We start from the raw sequence: 20,768 nt of genomic DNA, 5'->3' as shown, positions 1-20,768 counted from the left end.
CATGCACAATTTTTCTCTTAGAGGTACATAATTTCTATCAGAAACAATACATAATTTCTATCAGAAACCAAGTTATCCATGACCCATAAAAGTTAAGTGTACCACATTAGTTTTGAAACTCAGTCATTTTCTTTATATCTGCCAGTAATCTTTAAATTAAGTTCCCAATTTTTCCTAACCTACACTACTGAAATCTTCTATCCTAGAAAACTCTAAATTGATTCCAAATATTTTTTATGAAATTATTTGTGATCTCTTCAAAAAACTATTTCAGAATATTGAAGTATGTATCATGAGTAGAAAATTTATAGAGGTGTTAGTTGTGAATTTGAAAGGAATAGGGTGGAAAGACATTGCACTAGACTCAAAGACAAAAGACCCAATTTAATAATTTGCTAAATTAAGCAATAAAAAATCTTATTCATAATCAGTTGAAATTGGCTTCAATTTAAGTCACAATATTTATGTGAGGTAAAATTAATAATAATTATAAAATAACTTTGTAAATCTAAGCAGTGTAAGAGATTATTTGTAACATTAGGATCAAAGCCAAGAACTCATTTGTTTATTTTCCCATGTGCCTCTCAGCAGGTCTCTGCCATGAGTGACAGGGGAAGAAACAACCACTCAGAAGAAACTGACTTCATTCTTGTAGGCTTCAGGGTTCACCAAGAGCTTCATGTCTTCCTCTTCCTGCTATTTCTGCTTGTATATGCCATGATCCTTCTAGGAAACACTGGTATGATGGCCATTATTATGACTGACCCCCAGCTGAACACACCAATGTATTTCTTCTCAGGAAACCTGTCCTTCATTGATCTCTTTTATTCATCTGTTATTGCACCCAAGGCTATGATAAACTTCTGGTTTGAGAGCAAGTCCATCTCCTTTGCAGGCTGTGTGACCCAGGTCTTTCTCTTTGCCCTTTTCATTGTGACTGAAGCATTGTCCTTGCAGCCATGGCTTATGACCGCTTCATTGCCATCTGCAATCCTCTCCTCTACTCTGTTCACATGTTAGCACGTCTCTGTACTCAGTTGGTGGCTGGATCCTATTTCTGTGGCTGCATCAGCTCAGTCCTTCAGACCAGCATGGCCTTCTCTTTATCCTTTTGTGCTTCTCTGGCCATTGATCACTTTCACTGTGATACTCGCTTACTTCAGAGGATATCTTGTTTGGATCTCTTTGTGTATAATGTGGTGTCTTTTTCCTTATCCTGCATCATTACCTTGTCTACCATCATAGTCATTATTGTTTCCTACATGTATATTTTGTCCATAGTTCTAAAGATACACTCCACTGAGGGACGTAAGAAAGCCTTCTCCACTTGCAGCTCTCACCTGGGAGTTGTGAGTGTGCTGTATGGGGATGTCTTTTTTATGTATCTCACTCCTGACAGATTTCCTGAGCTAAGTAAAGTGGCCTCTTTATGTTACACTGTAGTCACTCCTATGTTGAATCCTTTGATTTACTCTTTGAGAAACAAAGATGTCAAAGAGGTTCTAAAGAAACTTCTAGAGAAGAAAAATACTATTCTTTTAATATAAATTCTCTTCTATGAATTATATTGTGGCTTTTTATTAGTAGGCTTGTGACCTTTAATTAAAAGCTATTCTCATGGATATCCTTAAAATATGATCAGTAGCTTTTTCTATATGATATAACCTTTCTATTCATTATATTTTAACATTCCTTTGAGGCATTGTTAATACTGAACATGCTGGAGGGTGGAGATGCCCTGGACACTGGAGAATATCTTACTGGGCAGTTCCCCACTAATCTCAAATAACATATTATTTCAGAGAATACTTATCTATTGGTTTTTACAGAATACTGTAGAATATACCTTTAATTTATATTTTGTCTGGCATTTGTTTTTGGAATTGGCCCTTCTATACATAATCATGAATGAGTGACAATAATGCCCAATCTATTTTTAAAATAAAATGTATCTAATTTTATAACTTATTTTTGGATGTTAAACAGTTATTAAATTTTTCCTTCAAATCATGGATTTTGTATGTGTTAGAAAGGATGTAATAATATGAAGAAACAAGCAAAATGTCACCTTCAATATACACATTACTTGGAAACCTGCATGTTGAGTTTGAGTTATGTGTCAGTCATTGTGGAATTCTATGAGGCACTGCTCGTTGTTGGTCCTTGTACAAAGAACTAAAGTAGGACATTGGGATCTGCAACAATTTTGAGCCATAATCACCCAATTTGAATTTTTATAATTTTTTCCATGGTAATTCTTGCTGAGGAAAATATAATGATGGTATAAAAGCAAGGGAGTCATCAAATTAGACTGTGATCCAAAATTCATCACTCTTGGCTCTGAATGTATTTACTTATTGCTTAACTTAAAAAATTTTTTTTTCATTGCAAATTTAACCTATATACATAACTGTGATAACTTTTAAAGTACAATTTCACAAGTTGTCAGAGAGCAAATTTCAAAGAATGTCATGGGTCACAATTCCTCAACTTCAGCCATTTCCTTTATTGAAAATATAACCTACATACAGAAAGGTGTAAACTCTTGATGTACAGCTCAACAAGCAGTTATATAATTAATTTCAAAAATTGTTATGGGTTACATTTCCACAGTCTCATTCCCTTCCCTATTATGCAATACAAGGTATCTAAGGAAAAGTGAAAACCTTTAAGTCACAATTCAACAAGCAGCTGTAGAGCAAATCCCAAAGGATGGTATAGGCTTCAGTTGCTTCATGTCATTTACCTCCTTCCAGACATTCCAACATCCCAGCGTTCAAAAAAATATATATAATTATATAAAGTTTCAGAATTCATAAACCTTTGTTAAATCTTATCTTTGTGCTACCCCTTACTATCACTTAATCTCTTTCTCCATCTTCAGGGGTTCCTAGGCAGTGAGCACTCTAACTTGTTCATATTAAAGGGGGTGTTGACAGTATGGGGGAGGGGGCTGCATCTGACTGTTGATCTTAAAGAGGCTGTTGCCTCTGGGTTTTAGGGGTTGTCTGTTGTAAGAACACTTGTGGATTAAAGTTTCTGAAAGATAAAACTTAGTGAGTGAATCTTTTATAGAATCTAAGGTAGGGTCCTAGGTATCTGGGAACTACTTTTGGTAAAGGCATGGCATACTGGGGCCATTTGGGGTATCTAGCTAGAGCTTGCAAAAGGGAAACCTCAAAGATAGCTTCTCGACTCTATTTGGGATCTCTCAGTCACTATGTCTTCTGCTTATTACCTTTCTTTTTCCCCTCTTTTGGTCAAGAAGGCATTTGCCATCCCTCACTGCCAGAGCCAGGTTCACTCCTGGGACTCATGTCCCACATCGCCAGGGTGATTCATTCCCCTGGGAGTCATGTCCCTCATGCAGGGGGAGGTTAATGAATTTATTTGCCAAGTTGGGCTTAGAGAGAGAAAGGCCACATTTGGTTAACTTTTAACTTTCATTGACTACCTGCGTTGTATGTTCTGGTCTGTGGTATGCTCAAGGATAAATATCCTCACTCTTCCGGGAAATTGTAATTTATTGAGAGAGTCAAATCCATGGACACAAAATTAAAATCATGGGTGAGTGCCAAAGTACTCACAGAGATTGTAAAGCAGGGCACCTAAAAGTGGGTGCTTGTTAATCAGGGAAACTGTTCTTGGACTGTCAAAGATGTATTTAAAGGAGACAATATTTGAGTTAAGGAAACTGCCACAGTAGCTCATTTTATTGATGCATGCTTGAAGCATGATGTTGTTAATGAAGAAGGACAATTGTGAAAAAATTATAGGTAAAAATACAAAAAATGTATTAAGTGATTATTATGATGAATGTGTATAACCAGGTTTTAACTTGGTTGTTTGATAATGTACAAACACAAAAAGTACAAGAGTAAGAGGAAATTAAGAGGGAAAATGTGTTAGATGATTACTTGATTAATTCAATAAGTGGATAATTATAAAAACTATGGCATCACAATGCTTGTTTCCAAATGCCATTTACTAGCTATATGACCTTGGAAAACTTAATATTTCCTCTAGTCTTATTTTTCCTCTACAAAAATGGGGAATTGCACCAATCTTATGGAGTTTTGTAATAATTGAATGACATTATCCATGCATAGTGCTGAGAGTTCTACCTCACATTGAATAAGCAGGTGAATCATGATTTTATTACCATCACCGCCATCTTCATCAATCATCATTATCATCATCATCTATACTATTATTATTTTTTGTCAGGCTATGTGATGTGATTTGGAATCTTAATGGTAAGTTAGGTATTCTGTCTACTCTTGCGGAGATTACAATCTAGTGGGGAAGACTAAAATTTATAAAATAAATGAAGTGATACAAACATATAATTGTTAGGCAAAGCACAGAGTGCCATGAAAGGTGGATGTCAAATGGAATTGACTCATTGTTTCCAGTTAGTGAAAAGTATCCCTTATGAAATAATGTTTTAACTAAAATTTGAAGGTACATATTTTACCTAGGTAAAGAGTTAGAGACATAACATAGGAAAAATGAATAGCATTTGCAAAGGTTATGATGTAAAGAGAACAATGAAACAAAAGAAAACCTAAGAGCTGGAATAGAAAGAATGAGAGAGAAATTGACTCAAAATGACAGATGAAGTTGGAATGGTTCATAGGAGTCATATAGGGTATAAGGTGTAAAATGAATTTTGTAATTTATCCTAATAAAAAAGGGAAGCCATTAAGGGGGGTACAAATAATAGAGTGATATGATAGATTTATATGAAAAAAATTACTAGAAATGAAGGTTAGAAAATGGATTTGATAAAAAGAGTCACAGAAAATCAATTTGGAGACAAATTATGTTAGTACAGACAAAGGATTATGATGGCTCCTGTAAAGACATCCAAATGCAACTTTTTGTGCCTTAGTTTTTTTTTTTAATTCAGTTTTTATTGAGATACATTCACATACCATACAATCATCCATGGTGTACAATCAACTGTTCACAGTACCATCATATAGTTGTGCATTCATCACCCCAGTCTATTTCTGAACATTTTCCTTACACCAGAAAGAATCAGAATCAGAATAAAAAATAAAAGTAAGAAAGAACACCCAAATCATCCCTCCATCCCACCCTATTTTTCATTTAGTTTTTGTCCACATTTTTTACTCATCCATCCATACACTGGATAAAGAGAGTCAAGGCTACTGGGTTGGAGTTTGGTAGTTTCAGGTATTTACTTCTAGCTATTCCAGTACATTAAAACCTAAAAAGTGTTATCTATATAGTTTGTAAGAATGTCCACCAGAGTGACCACTCGACTCCATTTGAAATTTCTCAGCCACTGAAGCTTTATTTCGTTTCATCTTGCATCCCCCTTTTGGTCAATATGCTCTCAATCCCATGATGCTGGATCCAGATTCATCCCCAGGAGTCATATCCTGCATTGTCCAGAGGATTTATACCCCTGGGAGTCAGGTCCCATGTTGGGGGGAGGCCCTGCCTTAGTTTTGACTGACAGCATAGTTTGCTTCAAATATATCTGTCAACAAATCTTTTCTTTGATATTTTCTGAATTATTTTATTTCCTTGATTTTCAAGAGTCTCACAAGTTGTCCAACAGGATTTCTATGCAAACATGAATATTGAGGGTTGTGCCAGTTTGAGTGTATTGTGTCCCCCAAAATGACATTATCTTTCCAAATACAAAATATGCCATTATCTTTGTAGTCTTGTGTGGGGCAGAAGTTTTGGTGTTGGTTAGATTTGCTTGGAGTGTGCCCCACCCAGCTGTGGGAGATAATTTTGATGAGATGTTCCCATGGAGGCGTGGCCCCACCCATTCGGGGTGGGCCTTGATGGGTGGAACTATATAAATGAGCTGACTCAAAGAGAGAAAAGAGAGTGCAGCTGGGAGTGATGTTTTTTTTTTTTTTTTTAATCTTCATTTTATTGAGATATATTCACATACCACGCAGTCATACAAAACAAATCGTACTTTCGATTGTTTACAGTACCATTACATAGTGGTACATTCATCACCCAAATCAATCCCTGACACCTTCATTAGCACACACACAAAAATAACAAGAATAATAACTAGAGTGAAACAGAGCAATTGAAGTAAAAAAGAACACTGGGTACCTTTGTCTGTTTGTTTCCTTCCCCTATTTTTCTAATCATCCATCCATAAACTAGACAAAGTGGAGTGTGGTCATTATGGCTTTCCCAATCCCATTGTCACCCCTCATAAGCTACATTTTTATACAACTGTCTTCGAGATTCATGGGTTCTGGGTTGTAGTTTGATAGTTTCAGGTATCCACCACCAGCTACCCCAATTCTTTAGAACCTAAAAAGGGTTGTCTAAAGTGTGCAAAAGAGTGCCCACCAGAGTGACCTCTCGGCTCCTTTTGGAATCTCTTTGCCACTGAAGCTTATTTCATGTCCTTTCACATCCCCCTTTTGGTCAAGAAGATGTTCTCCGTCCCACGATGCCAGGTCTACATTCCTCCCCAGGAGTCATATTCCACGTTGCCAGGGAGATTCACTCCCCTGGGTGTCTGATCCCACGTAGGGGGGAGGGCAGTGATTTCACCTTTCAAGTTGGCTTAGCCAGAGAGAGAGGGCCACATCTGAGCAACAAAGAGGCATTCGGGAGGAGGCTCTTAGGCACAACCATAGGGAGGCCTAGCCTCTCCTTTGCAGCAACCGTCTTCCCAAGGGTAAAACCTGTGGTAGAGGGCTCAACCCATCAAACCACCAGACCCCTATGTCTGTGGTCATGTTAGCAACCATTGAGGTGGGGTAGGCCAATACCCCTGCATTCTCCACAGGCTCCTCAAGGGGGCACTACATCTTTTTTTTTGTCCTTTGTTTTTCTTTTTCTTTTTTTTTAACTTTCCCTTCTTTTTTAAATCAAGTGTATGAAAAAAAAGTTAAAAAGAAAACAAACATACAATAAAAGAACATTTCAAAGAGACCATAACAAGGGAGTAAGAAAAAGACAACTAACCTAAGATAACTGCTTAACTTCCAACATGTTCCTACTTTACCCCAAGAAAGTTACCTAATATAGCAACATTTCTGTGAACTTGCTCCTACTATATCCATCAGAAATTAACAGACCATAGTCATTCCTGGGCATCCCCAGAACATTAAATAGCTTATCTGTTCTTCTTGGATTATTGTTCCCCCTTCCTTAATTGCTCTCTATTGCTAGTTCCCCTACATTCTACATTATAAACCATTTGTTTTACATTTTTCAAAGTTCACATTAGTGGTAGCATATAGTATTTCTCTTTTTGTGCCTGGCTTATTTCGCTCAGCATTATGTCTTCAAGGTTCATCCATGTTGTCATATGTTTCACCAGATCGTTCCTTCTTACTGCCGCGTAGTATTCCATCGTGTGTATATACCACATTTTATTTATCCACTCATCTGTTGAAGGACATTTGGGTTGTTTCCATCTCTTGGCAATTGTGAATAATGCTGCTATGAACATTGGCGTGCAGATATCTGTTCTTGTCACTGCTTTCCGATCTTCCGGGTATATACCGAGAAGTGCAATCGCTGGATCGAACGGTAACTCTATATCTAATTTTCTAAGGAACTGCCAGACTGACTTCCAGAGTGGCTGAACCATTATACAGTCCCACCAACAATGAATAAGAGTTCCAATTTCTCCACATCCCCTCCAGCATTTGTAGTTTCCTGTTTGTTTAATGGCAGCCATTCTAACCGGTGTTAGATGGTATCTCATTGTGGTCTTAATTTGCATCTCTCTAATAGCTAGTGAAGCTGAACATTTTTTCATGTGTTTCTAGGCCGTTTGTATTTCCTCTTCAGAGAACTGTCTTTTCATATCTTTTGCCCATTTTATAATTGGGCCATCTGTACTATTTACATTGAGTTGTAGGATTTCTTTATATCTGCAAGATATCAGTCTTTTGTCAGATACATGGTTTCCAAAAATTTTTTCCCATTGAGTTGGCTGCCTCTTTACCTTTCTGAGAAATTCCTTTAAGGTGCAGAAACTTCTAAGCTTGAGGAGTTGCCATTTATCTATTTTTTCTTTTGTTGCTTGTGCTTTGGGTGTAAAGTCTAGGAAGTGGCCGCCTAATACAAGGTCTTGAAGATGTTTTCCTACATTATCTTCTAGGAGTTTTATGGTACTTTCTTTTATATTGAGATCTTTGGTCCATTTTGAGTTAATTTTTGTGTAGGGGGTGAGGGAGGGGTCCTCTTTCATTCTTTTGGATATGGATATCCAACTCTCCCAGCCCCATTTGTTGAAAAGACCATTATGACTCAGTTCAGTGACTTTGGGGGCCTTATCAAAGATCAGTAGCCCATAGATCTGAGGGTCTATCTCTGAATTCTCAATTCAATTCCATTGATCTATATGTCTATCTTTGTGCCAGTACCATGCTGTTTTGGCAACTGTGGCTTTATAATAAGTTTCAAAGTCAGGGAGCGTAAGTCTTCCCACTTCGTTTTTCTTTTTTAGAGTGTCTTTAGCAATTCAAGGCATCTTCCCTTTCCAAATAAATTTGATAACTAGCTTTTCCAAGTCTGCAAAGTAGGTTGTTGGAATTTTGATTGGGATTGCATTGAATCTGTAGATGAGTTTGGGTAGAATTGACATCTTAGTGACATTTAGTCTTCCTATCCATGAACATGGAATATTTTTCCATCTTTTAAGGTCCCCTTCTATTTCTTTTAGTAGAGTTATGTAGTTTTCTTTGTATAGGTCTTTTACATCTTTGGTTAAGTTTATTCCTAGGTACTTGATTTTTTTAGTTGCTATTGAAAATGGTATCTTTTTCTTGAGTGTCTCTTCAGTTTGTTCATTTCTAGCATATAGAAACATTACTGACTTATGTGCATTAACCTTGTATCCCGCTACTTTGCTAAATTTGTTTATTAGCTCTAGTAGCTGTATCATTGATTTCTCAGGGTTTTCTAGATATAAGATCATATCATCTGCAAACAATGACAGTTTTACTTCTTCTTTTCCAATTTGGATGCCTTTTATTTCTTTGTCTTGCCGGATTGCCCTGGCTAGCACTTCCAGCACAATGTTGAATAACAGTGGTGACAGCGGGCATCCTTGTCTTGTTCCTGATCTTAGAGGGAGGGCTTTCAGTCTCTCACCATTGAGTACTATGCTGGCTGTGGGTTTTTCATATATGCTCTTTATCATGTTGAGAAAGTTTCCTTCAATTCCTACGTTTTGAAGTGTTTTTATCAAAAAGGGATGTTGGATTTTGTCAAATGCTTTTTCAGCATCTATTGAGATGATCAATTGATTTTTCCCTTTTGACTTGTTAATGTGTTGTAATACATTGATTGATTTTCTTATGTTGAACCATCCTTGCATGCCTGGTAAGAACCCCACTTGGTCATGGTGTATGATTTTTTTAATGTGTCTTTGGATTCGATTTGCAAGTATTTTGTTGAGGATTTTTGCATCTATATTCATTAGGGAGATTGGTCGGTAGTTTTCCTTTTTTGTAGCATCTTTGCCTGGTTTTAGTATCAGAATGATGTTAGCTTCATAAAATGAGTTAGGTAGTGTTCCATTTTCTGCAATGTTTTGAAAGAGTTTGAGTAAGATTGGTGTCAGTTCTTTCTGGAAAGTTTGGTAGAATTCCCCTGTGAAGCCATCTGGCCCTGGGCATTTATTTGTGGGAAGATTTTTGATGACTGATTGGATCTCTTTGCTTGTGATGGGTTGGTTGAGGTCTTCTATTTCTTCTCTGGTCAGTCTAGGTTGTGCATATGTTTCCAGGAAATTGTCCATTTCCTCTACATTATCCAGTTTGTTGCCATACAGTTGTTCATAGTATCCTCTTATAATTGTTTTAATTTCTTCAGGATCTGCAGTTATGTCACCTTTTTCATTCATTATTTTGTTTATATGGGTCTTCTCTCTTTTTGATTTTGTCAGTCTAGCTAGGGGCTTGTCAATCTTGTTGATGTTCTCAATGAACCAACTTTTGGTGATATTTATCCTCTTTATTGTTTTTTTGTTCTCTATGTCATTTATTTCTGCTTTAATCCTTGTTATTTCTTTTCTTGTACTTGGTTTAGGATTGGTTTGCTGTTCATTTTCTAGCTTCTTCAGTTGATCCATTAGTTCTTTGATTTTGTCTCTTTCTTCCTTTTTAATATATGCATTTACTGCTATAAATGTCCCCCTCAGCACTGCTTTTGCTGCATCCCATAAGTTTTGGTATGTTGTGTTCTCATTTTCATTCGCCTCTATATATTTAGCAATTTCTCTTGCTATTCCTTCTTTAACCCACTGATTGTTTAGGAGTGTGTTGTTTAACCTCCAGGTATTTGTGAATTTTCTAAGTCTCTGATGGTTATTGACTTCTAATTGTATTCCATTGTGGTCAGAGAATGTGCTTTGAATAATTTCAATCTTTTTAAATTTATTGAGGCTTGTTTTATGTCCCAGCATATGATCTATTCTGGAGAAAGTTCCGTGAGCACTAGAAAAGTATGTGTATCCTGGTGATTTGGGATGTAATGTCCTGTATATGTCTGTTAAATCTAATTCATTTATCAGATTGTTTAGGTTTTCAATTTCCTCATTGGTCTTCTGTCTGGTTGATCTATCTATAGGAGAGAGTGATGTGTTGAAGTCTCCCACAATTATTGTGGAAACATCAATTGCTTCCTTTAGTTTTGCCAGTGTTTCTCTCATGTATTTTGTGGCACCTTGGTTGGGTGCATAGACATTTACAATTGTTATTTCTTCTTGCTGAATTGCCCCTTTTATTAGTATGTAGTGGCCCTCTTTGTCTCTCAAAACATCCCTGCGTTGGAAGTCTATTTTATCTGAGATTAATATTGCTACACCTGCTTTCTTTTGGCTGTAGCTTGCATGAAATATTTTTTTCCATCCTTTCACTTTCAGTTTCTTTGTGTCCCTGTGTCTGAGATGAGTCTCTTGTATGCAACATATTGATGGTTCATTTTTTTTGATCCATTCTGCAAATCTATATCTTTTAATTGGGGAGTTTAATCCATTTACATTCAATGTTATAACCGTGAAGGCATTTCTTGAATCAGCCATCTTATCCTTTGGTTTATGTTTGTCATATTTTTCCCCTCTGTCTATTAATATCCTTTATTGTACCCATACCGAATCTCTTTAGTACTGAACCTTTTTCCAAGTCTCTCTGTCCTTTCTTTGTTTCTCTGTCTGTAGGGCTACTTTAGTATCTCCAGTAGGGCAGGTCTCTTGTTAGCAAATTCTCTCAGCATTTGTTTGTCTGTGAAAAATTTAAGCTCTCCCTCAAATTTGAAGGAGAGCTTTGCTGGATGAAGTATTCTTGGCTGGAAATTTTTCTCACTCAGAATTTTAAATATATCGTGCCACTGCCTTCTCGCCTCCATGGTGGCTGCTGAGTAGTCACTACTTAGTCTTATGCTGTTTCCTTTGTATGTGGTGAATTGCTTTTCTCTTGCTGCTTTCAGAACTTGCTCCTTCTCTTCTGTGTTTGACAGTGTGATCAGTATATGTCTCGGAGTGGGTTTATTTGGATTCATTCTATTTGGAGTTCGCTGAGCGTTTATGATTTGTGTATTTATGTTGTTTAGAAAATTTGGGAAGTTTTCCCCAACAATTTCTTTGAATACTCTTCCTAGACCTTTACCCTTTTCTTCCCCTTCTGGGACACCAATGAGTCTTATATTCGTATGTTTCATATTATCTATCATATCTCTGAGGTCCATTTCGATTTTTTCAATTTTTTTCCCCATTCTTTCTTTTATGCTTTCATTTTCCATTCTGTCATCTTCCAGGTCACTGATTCGTTGTTCAACTTCCTCTAGTCTTGTACTATGAGTATCCAGAATCTTTTTAATTTGGTCAACAGTTTCTTTAATTTCCATAAGATCATCCATTTTTTTTTATTTAGTCTTGCAATGTGTTCTTTATGCTCTTCTAGGGTCTTCTTGATTTCCTTTGTATCCTGTACTATGGTCTCATTGTTCATCTTTAGTTCTTTGAGTAGCTGCTGTAGGTGCTGTGTCTCTTCTGATCTTTTGATTTGGGTTCTTGGGCTTGGGTTATCCATATCGTCTGGTTTTTTCATATGCTTTATAATTTTCTGTTGTTTTTGGCCTCGTGGCATTTGCTGAACTTGATAGGGTTCTGTTAGGATTTGTAGACCAATTGAAGTCGTTATCTCTAATTTATCAGATCTACAGCTTTGTGGAGTACACTTTCTCTAACTAACCAGCAGGTGGCGTCCAGGAGCCACCTGTTCTCCACAAGCCAGTTCTCCCCTGTTTAGCCTTTTTGGTGAGTGGGGGAGTGAGTCTTGTGGGGTCCAATTGGTGTACCAAGCTTGCATGTGTAGTTGGTGTTGCCTGCCCTGTATATGGGGCGTGTTTCTGGGCAGTCAGGGAGGGGGGGTGGCTCTAAGAATCAAATCTCCCTGGTGATCCTAGAGTTTTAAAGCTGCTGCAATAGTCCAATCCTTCAGTTCAGTCCTGCCACAGTTTGTCTCTGCCACTGACCCACAAGTCCTTGGTATTGGCGTATGGCTCCTGAGACTTGCAAGTGGGCCCCTCTTCCAGTCCGTGCACCCCGGGTCCTCTGTTGAGGGATGACTATGCTATGTCACAGGTGAATGCCGTCCCCCCGGGGCAGTTCTGGGCTGCTGGGCTGTGTAGGGAGGCTCCCAGTCTGCTGAAATGATGGCTGAATGGGGCTTTGTTAATTCACATTGCTCCACCTTCCCAACTCTGGGACAATCAGCTGAGGTTGCAGGGAACGCTAATGTCCACGCCCAGTTTTGTGGTGTGTGCCTGTTATTTGAAGCACTTCCGTCACACTGGGTTGTCTGGGCAGCTCTGGGCTATGGGGCTGGCGATGGGCAGGAGTGTTTCCTGTCCACCAGGATGATGGCTGTGAGCAGACACCCCGCTTTTCTTGGGAAGTTGTGGTGTTTAGTGAATTTTCTGAGCCACCGGATTATTGCCTTTTGTCTCAGAGCTCTCTTAGTTCTGCTCTTGACTTGACCTGCCCAAATTGCAAGTCTTTGAAGCTTTCTGTATTGGGCTTCTTAGAGTAATTGTTTTAGAAAAAGAAAAAAGGATTAAAAAAAAAAAAAAAAAAAAAGGGCCCTCCTCAGAGATCTAATGGGTTATTGAAATGCTAAGAGACAAAGCAACCAGGGCCATTAAGGAAAGGTCCACAGGGCAGAGAGATCAGCTTTTCTTCGGGATTTGCGTATGTGCCTCAGGGCCTGAGCTCTGCCCTTCCCCTTTCTATGTTCACCAGAACTGCAAAAATCCTCCGCTTTTATTTTGGAGTTTTTCATGTTGTTTTTTTTCTATGCCTGTCTCCTCTCTGCTGGGCTGGCTGCTCTCAGATTCTCTGGTGTCTGGTCTCAGTCTATCTATGGTTGGAGTTTGGATCAGTAGAATGAGTTTCTGATAAGGGCTGCCACTGCCCGGAGCTGACAGCCCCTCCTCCCACGGGACTGAGCCTGGCAGGGAGGGGCGCGGGTCTCCTTGCCACAAAAACTTACAGATTTCGCTGATCTCAGCAGTTCCACGTTTTCATGAGTGTTGTATGAAGTATGCCCAAAGTCAGATTGCTCTGTGGTGTCCAGTCCATGCAGTTCCTGGCTTTCTACCTACTTTCCTGGAGGAGTAACTAAAACATACAGCTCACCAGTCTGCCATCTTGCCCCGCCTCCGGGAGTGATGTTTTGAAGAGAAACAAGCTTGCTAGAGTGGAACGTCCTGGGAGAAAGCCATTTTGAGGCCGGAGCTTTGGAGCAGATGCCAGCTGCCTTCCTAGCTAACAGAGGTTTTCCGGAGGCCATTGGCCATCCTCCGGTGAAGGTACCCGATTGCTGAGGTGTTACCTTGGACGCTTTGTCGCCTTAAGACTGTAACTGTGTAGTGAAATAAACCCCCGTTTTATAAAAGCCTATCCATCTCTGGTGTTTTGCATTCTGTAGCATTAGCAAACTAGAACAAGGGTTTAACACTTATCTTAGTATCCTTATAAGTACTTGATTGATAAGCTTCAGTCAAAATTGAAGCAGGAAGAGTTCACTTCTAACATCCTTTACTTGAACAACAGTGCTGTTGAAGTAGAAAGGAGTGCATGTATTAGACATACTCTTTGAGTTAGGGAATACTGGAGGAAGGCAAAGTTGGCCAATAAATTATAAGTACTGTTGTGTCATGCTGATTTTGGACTTCCTGTGACATATGCAAATGAAATTTTTGACAAGGCAGTCAAATATATAGGTTTAGAGTGCAGAAATGGTATCTGGGCCAGAGATAGATATTTAGGAGTACTTAATGTACATTGTATCTTTAGATTTTATCATATATGGAGACACTTTAGACTAAGAAGATGAGAGTTATGATCAAGCTAAACTCCCAAATTAAAATCAAGATGGAGAAGAATGAATCAGAAGAGGGATTATGAAGAATCACAAACACAATTTCTAATATCAATAAATAAGTAAATGAATAAAATTATGTATGTATATATGCAGATATGTATACAGAACTTAGATGAGGATTCTTGTGTAAGTGGTTCCCTGAGGAAGGCCTTTCAGGAGAAGGAAAGTAAGGGAAGCAGAATCGTGCATAGAACAGTAGCCGAGACAGGATGTGGTTTCATTTGGAGAAGAGAATTAGCCTGATTCCATGGGTTGCTCTGGAATAAAAATTGCACCACAGAGTTAGTTGCAGTTGAGGCAGGTGGGCGAGCCTCAGTCAGTCACTGACCATGGCAATCACCGGTAGGGCAGAGCATAACCCTTGGGAAGAGACAGGTCTTCTCTATTTTGGTCATGGACAGATTTTCAGAAAATGAGGCAAGTTCCAGACCAATCACAACAGCTGAAGGATTTATGTACTCACCTAGTAAAAGGAATCTGGGTGTGGATGAACAGTAGCCACTACTCTCTTATATGGAAGAATAGAAGTGAATGATGTTATAGACATCTCTTGGTGGATAGAGTTTCCAAGAACAAAGTCAAAGGCAACAGAAGTATTAAAAAAAAAAGAGTTGAAATAATTTTCCCAGGATTGGATTTTTTCCTCTAATAAATGTTGCAAGTGTGAATTTTTAATATTTGCTATAGAAGAACTACTTTTGGAATAATGCTTTAGAAGGTTATCTTTAAATATCCTAAATATAAGGTAGTTTATTATTAAGGATGGAAAAAATGATAGCACCGTTATATGGTTTTTGATTGGAATGATTAGGATGACTTTACATATTTGCTTCAAAACATGTACAAAATGGATAATAACCCTACATGTAATTTAGTTCACTACAAAATGGGGGAGTCTCATCAAGTTTAAGCATGAAAAAAAAAAATGAAACGAACAAAAAATAATACCATGAATAAAAAATGGGGGTGAGAGCATCCTCAATTTGATAAAGACATCTACAAGTCTACAGCTAATACCATACTTAATAATAAGGAACTAGATACTTTCCCTATAAGTTCCTGTTTCCAAATCAGGAACAAAGAAAGAATGTCCACTTTCATCATTCCTATTCTATATCATACTGGAATTACTAGCTAATACAATAGCACAAGAAAAGCAAATAGAATTTATATAGATTTGGAACAAAGAAATAAAACTGACTTTATTCACTGATGACGTAATTGCCTGTGTTGAAGATCCGAAGTAACAAAACTTCTGGATTTAGTAAGTGATTATAGCAAGGTAGTGGGATAAAAAAGTCAATTGCCTTTCTATACAAAGGCAACAAATAATTAGAATTTTTTTTTAGTTTAAAAATATTTATTAGAAAATTGTGTCTTTACAGAACAATCATGAATAAAATACAGGATTCCCATTTATCAACCCACAACCAACACTTGCATTGGTATGGAAAATTTGTTGTAATTGATAATAACACTTTTTGTGGGCAGCCAATTCAGCACCCGGCAGTCGGCCTAGTGGCACGGTCCCTGGGCCTTCAGTACATGTCGTGGTAACCGTTCCACAAGGCGGAGCATCAAGTGGCACCTATGCCTCCTGCCTAAAGGGAATTTGTTTCTTATGCTGTTTCTTATATGTTTCTTATATTCATACTGCCTCTCTTTCTCATTTGGTGTCTTTTGGGCTCTGTGGTGGTGGAATGCTCCCACACCGAGCTACATTAATGAGCCAGCAGCTTACCCTGCATTAGCGTCAGCGTAGTGAAAATGCCTGCTCCTTTCTTAGAAAACAATAGGTCACCTTTTGCTCAAAATCCCCCTTCCCAAGCTTTGAAAGAGTTAGCTAGAAGAAACAAAAAGGTAATGATTAGCAAACTCTAAAACATGAACACAAAAAATAGTTATAGGTTGCTTGGTACTAAATAATAGGAACTGTTATGCCTGAGCCCAAACACTGTGTCTTGCTACACTTCAAGGAATCTGTCCCTGCCAGCCCATTGATCACTGTGTAAGAATAAGTAATGTCTAAAATTTAGCCAAGCTATTCTAGTATTGCTTGCCTAAATGCTAGTGCATATGTTACAGAAAATTATAAAAATAAAGCTCTGATGCTCTGCTTGGTCGGAGATTTCATCTTCGTACCCGGACACAACAAGGTGTCTGTCTTGTTTTTTCGCTGACTCCAGCTCCCCTATCAGGACCCTGCCCGTTGCTGAGGGTTAGGCCAGCCCTCGGCAACTTTTTTGTAATTTTACTATTTTTTAATAATAGCCATGTTTGTAACAGCTGCTGAAAGATTATTAAAGTAGTAGTATAACTATTGTCCATAGATTATGTAGGGGTATTTTTTCTCTATATTCCAGAACTATTATATCCCCTATTATTGATATTTTGCTTTGATATATTGACTTTGTTGCACTTAATGAAAGACTATTACAATGTTACTGTTAACTAGAGACCCTAGTATTCACTGACTGTATTTTTCCATACACCATCCCATTTTTAACACCTTGAAATGGTGACATCCATTTGTTCTCCCTCATGCAAAATCTTTCTTATATTTGTCCAGTTAATCACCATCATTGTCCACTCTAGGTTATTTTTTATTTTTTTTTTAGGATCATTCAAATAAAGTTTATTTGTAAAGGGACAAGCTATATACATGTGGGAGTGGTTTAGGAAACCACAAGTGGTAGTGAAGGAAGCCAGGGTTAGTAGCAGCAGAGCTGCAACCACTCCGAGGCCAATAGAAGAGAAGGGAGAGAGATGTTAAGAAGCAAGAGGCGCTTAGAAAGTTCTCTTTGAAACAGGCTGTGACCATTTACCAGTAATGACCTCACAGGAAGAGAATCTGAACTTACTCTCCCTTCTCTCTCAAAAATCCCGCTTGCCTGAGGCTCCATGTTGGCCAAACCCAACCCAACAAGAAGCCATTGGGCCTGAGAGCCCGTGATCTAATCTGTACAGACCAGTATCCTAGGGCAGAGAGCGCAAAGGGCAAAGGGTGAGAATGGTTGTGGAGGGCAAATGGAAGTCATCCTGCACAAACCAATCCACATCCTCCTTGAGCTGATTAAATGATGTAATAACTTCAAGTGCTTAGCACAGTGCCTGGCACCTGGTATTTAACGAAGGTTAGCTATTAACTGTTTGCATTGCTCTTTTACAGATCATGTGTGAAAGAGTTGCCAACCTTTCAGGGCTAAGGGCATGAAGCAGGACCTAACCAGAATGACAGTGAGTTTGTCATAGGGCCCCCACACGAGCTTAGGTGATGATGAGTTTGTGCTTCCTTTGGTATAAAAAGAAAATTAAGTCTTGTTTCTCTTATCCTGATGAATGCTAAAATGCTTCTTCCAACGCTTCCCACTTCCTGCCCTCCCACCGCCTTTTTTTTTTTTTGCCTTTAGTCCATTTTTTTTTTCATTTTTATTGAGATTGTTCAGATACCATACAATTATCCAAAGATCCAAAGTGAACAATCACTTTCCCCTGGGTACCTTCATACAGCTGTGCATCCATCACATTTAATTTTTGTTCAATTTTTAGAAACTTTTCATTACTCCAGACAAGAAATAAAGTGAAAGATGAAAAAAGAAAAAAAGAAAAGGAAACTCTAATCCTCCCCTATCCCGAACCAACCCCCCTCAATTGTTGACTCCTAGTATTGATATAGTACATTTGTTACTGTTTATGAAAAAATGTTGAAATACTACTAACTGTAGTATATAGTTTGTAGTAGGTATATAGTTCTTCCCTATATGCCCCTCTATCATTAACTTCTAATTGTATTGTCATACATTTGTTCTGGTTCATGGAAGAGATTTCTAGTATTTGTACAGTTGATCATGGACATTGCCCACCACAGGATTCAGTTTTATACATTCCCATCTTTTGACCTCCAACTTTCCTTATGGTAACATATATGACTCTGAGCTTCCCCTTTCCACCTCATTCACACACCATTCGGCACTGTTAGTTATTCTCACATCTTGCTACCAACACCCCTGTTCATTTCCAAACATTTAAGTTCATCCTAGTTGAACATTCTGCTCATACTAAGCAACCACTCCCCATCCTTAAGCCTTGTCCTGTATCTTGGTACCTTATATTTCATGTCTATGAGTTTACATATTATAATTAATTCCTATCAGTGAGACCCTGCCATAATTGTCCTTATGTGTCTGGCTTATTTCACTCAGTGTATTGCCCTCAAGGTTTTGTAATCAACCCATTTTTTTTTTTTAATATGGTTTTGTTCACTCACCATACATTCCATCCCAAGTAAATAATTGATGGTTCTCTGCATGGTCATACATTTATGTGTTCACCACCTTCACCACTATCTATATAAGGGCATCTATATTTCTTCCATAAGGCAGGAGGGAGAGTCAAAGAAGGTAGAGAGGCAAAAGAAAGAGGGAAAAAAAATGACAGCTAGGAAGCAGCAAAAGGAAAAATAACCTTAAATCAAAGTAGAATAAAGAATCAGACAATACCACCAATGTCAAGTGTCTAACATGCCTCCCCTATCCCTCCCTCTTATCTGCATTTACCTTGGTATATCACCTTTGTTACATTAAAGGAAGCATGATACAATGATTATATTAGTTACAGTCTCTAGTTTATGTTGATTGCATCCCTCCCCCAATGCCTCCCCATTTTTAACACCTTGCAAGGTTGACATTTGCTTGTACTCCCTCGTAAAACAACATATTTATACATTTTATCACAATTGTTGAAAACTCTAGATCTCACCAAGTTACACAGTCCCAGTCTTTATCTTTCCTCCTTTCTTGTGGTGTCTCACATGCTCCCCAACTTCCTCTCTCATCCATATTCACAGTTATCTTTGTTCAGTGTACTTACATTGTTGTGCTACCATCTCCCCAAATTGTGTTCCAAACCATGCACTCCTGTCTTCTATCACCCTGTAGTGCTCCCTTTAGTATTTCTTGTAGGGCAGGTGTCCTGTTCACAAAGTCTCTCATTGTCTGTTTGTCAGAAAATATTTTGAGCTCTCCCTCATATTTGAAGGACAGCTTTGCTGGATATAAGATTCTTGGTTGGCAGTTTTTCTCTTTCAATATCTTAAATATATCACACCACTTCCTTCTTGCCTCCATAGTTTCTGCTGAGAGATCCGCACATAGTCTTATTAAGCTTCCTTTGTATGTAATAGATTGCTTTTCTCTTGCTGCTTTCAGGATTCTCTCTTTGTCTTTGACATTTGATAACCTGATTATTAAGTGTCTTGGCATAGGCCTATTCATATCTCTTCTGTTTGGAGTACGCTGTGCTTCTTGGATCTGTAATTTTATGTCTTTCATAAGAGATGGGAAATTTTCATTAATTATTTCCTCTATTATTGCTTCTGTTCCTTTTCCCTTCTCTTCTCCTTCTGGGACACCAATAATATGGACATTATTGCACTTTGTTTCATCCTTGAGTTCCCGGAGACGTTGCTCATATTTTTTCATTCTTTTTTCCATCTGCTCCTTTGTGTGTAGGCTTTCAGGTGTTTTGTTCTCCAGTTCCTGAGTGTTTTCTTCTGCCTCTTGAGATCTGCTGTTGTATGTTTCCATTGTGTCTTTCATCTCTTGTGGTGTGCCTTTCATTTCCATAGATTCTACTAGTTGTTTTTTTGAACTTTTGATTTCTGCTGTATATATGCCCAGTGTTTCCTTTACAGCCTCTATCTCTTTTGCAATATCTTCTCTAAACTTTTTGATTTGATTTAGCGTTAGTTTAAATTCCTGTATCTCAGTTGAAGTGTACGTTTGTTCCTTTGACTGGGCCATAACTTTGTTTTTCTTAGTGTGGGTTGTAATTTTCTGTTGTCTAGGCATGGTTTCCTTGGTTATCCAAATCAGGTTTTCCCAGACCAGAACAGGCTCAGGTCCCAGAAGGAAGAAATATTCAGTATCTGGTTTCCCTGAGGGTGTGTCTTAGAAAATTGCTCCACCCTTTGATGCCTCAGGTCATTGTGCGTTTCTGCCCAGCAGGTGATGCCTGTTAGCCTATAATTCTTGACTGGTGTGAGGAGGTATGGCCGTATTCCCCCAGGCTTTGGGGTCTGGTTCTGAATGGAAAGGGTCCCACCCCTTTCCTCCTAGAGAAGACAGAGCCCCCAGGTGGAGGTCATTAGCATTTCAATGGTCTCCCTCTCTGCTTCTGCTGTCTCCACCCTTCCCCAAGTCACAGCCCTGGAAACTGAATATGACTGGGGCTTTCTCCACTAAGCCAAAAAAGAAACAGATAGTCCCCTTCAGACCCAGTCCAAGGCGACCCTCCGGCTCTCCCAGGTCAGTCGTCACCCAAAGCCCCTGTCTGTTTTTTGGGGATTCG

The 20,768-nt window shown here is 38.4% G+C and overlaps 1 protein-coding gene across 1 annotated transcript; it reads left to right on the top strand.

Annotated features, from left to right (window-relative positions):
- Positions 1-543: 543 nt before the first annotated feature.
- Positions 544-1,547, top strand: LOC119542769 (olfactory receptor 9K2-like). Its single transcript, XM_037847429.1, is given in 2 exon segments — positions 544-940; positions 943-1,547. Coding segments are annotated over 2 exon segments (945 nt in total). The 5' UTR covers positions 544-600.
- Positions 1,548-20,768: the final 19,221 nt, after the last annotated feature.

This window comes from Choloepus didactylus, chromosome 8 (genome assembly GCF_015220235.1).
Source record: "Choloepus didactylus isolate mChoDid1 chromosome 8, mChoDid1.pri, whole genome shotgun sequence".
Classification (NCBI taxonomy): domain Eukaryota; kingdom Metazoa; phylum Chordata; class Mammalia; order Pilosa; family Megalonychidae; genus Choloepus; species Choloepus didactylus.
The sequence above is the reverse complement of the archived record's forward strand: the minus strand, read 5'-3'. Positions and strand labels throughout refer to the sequence as shown.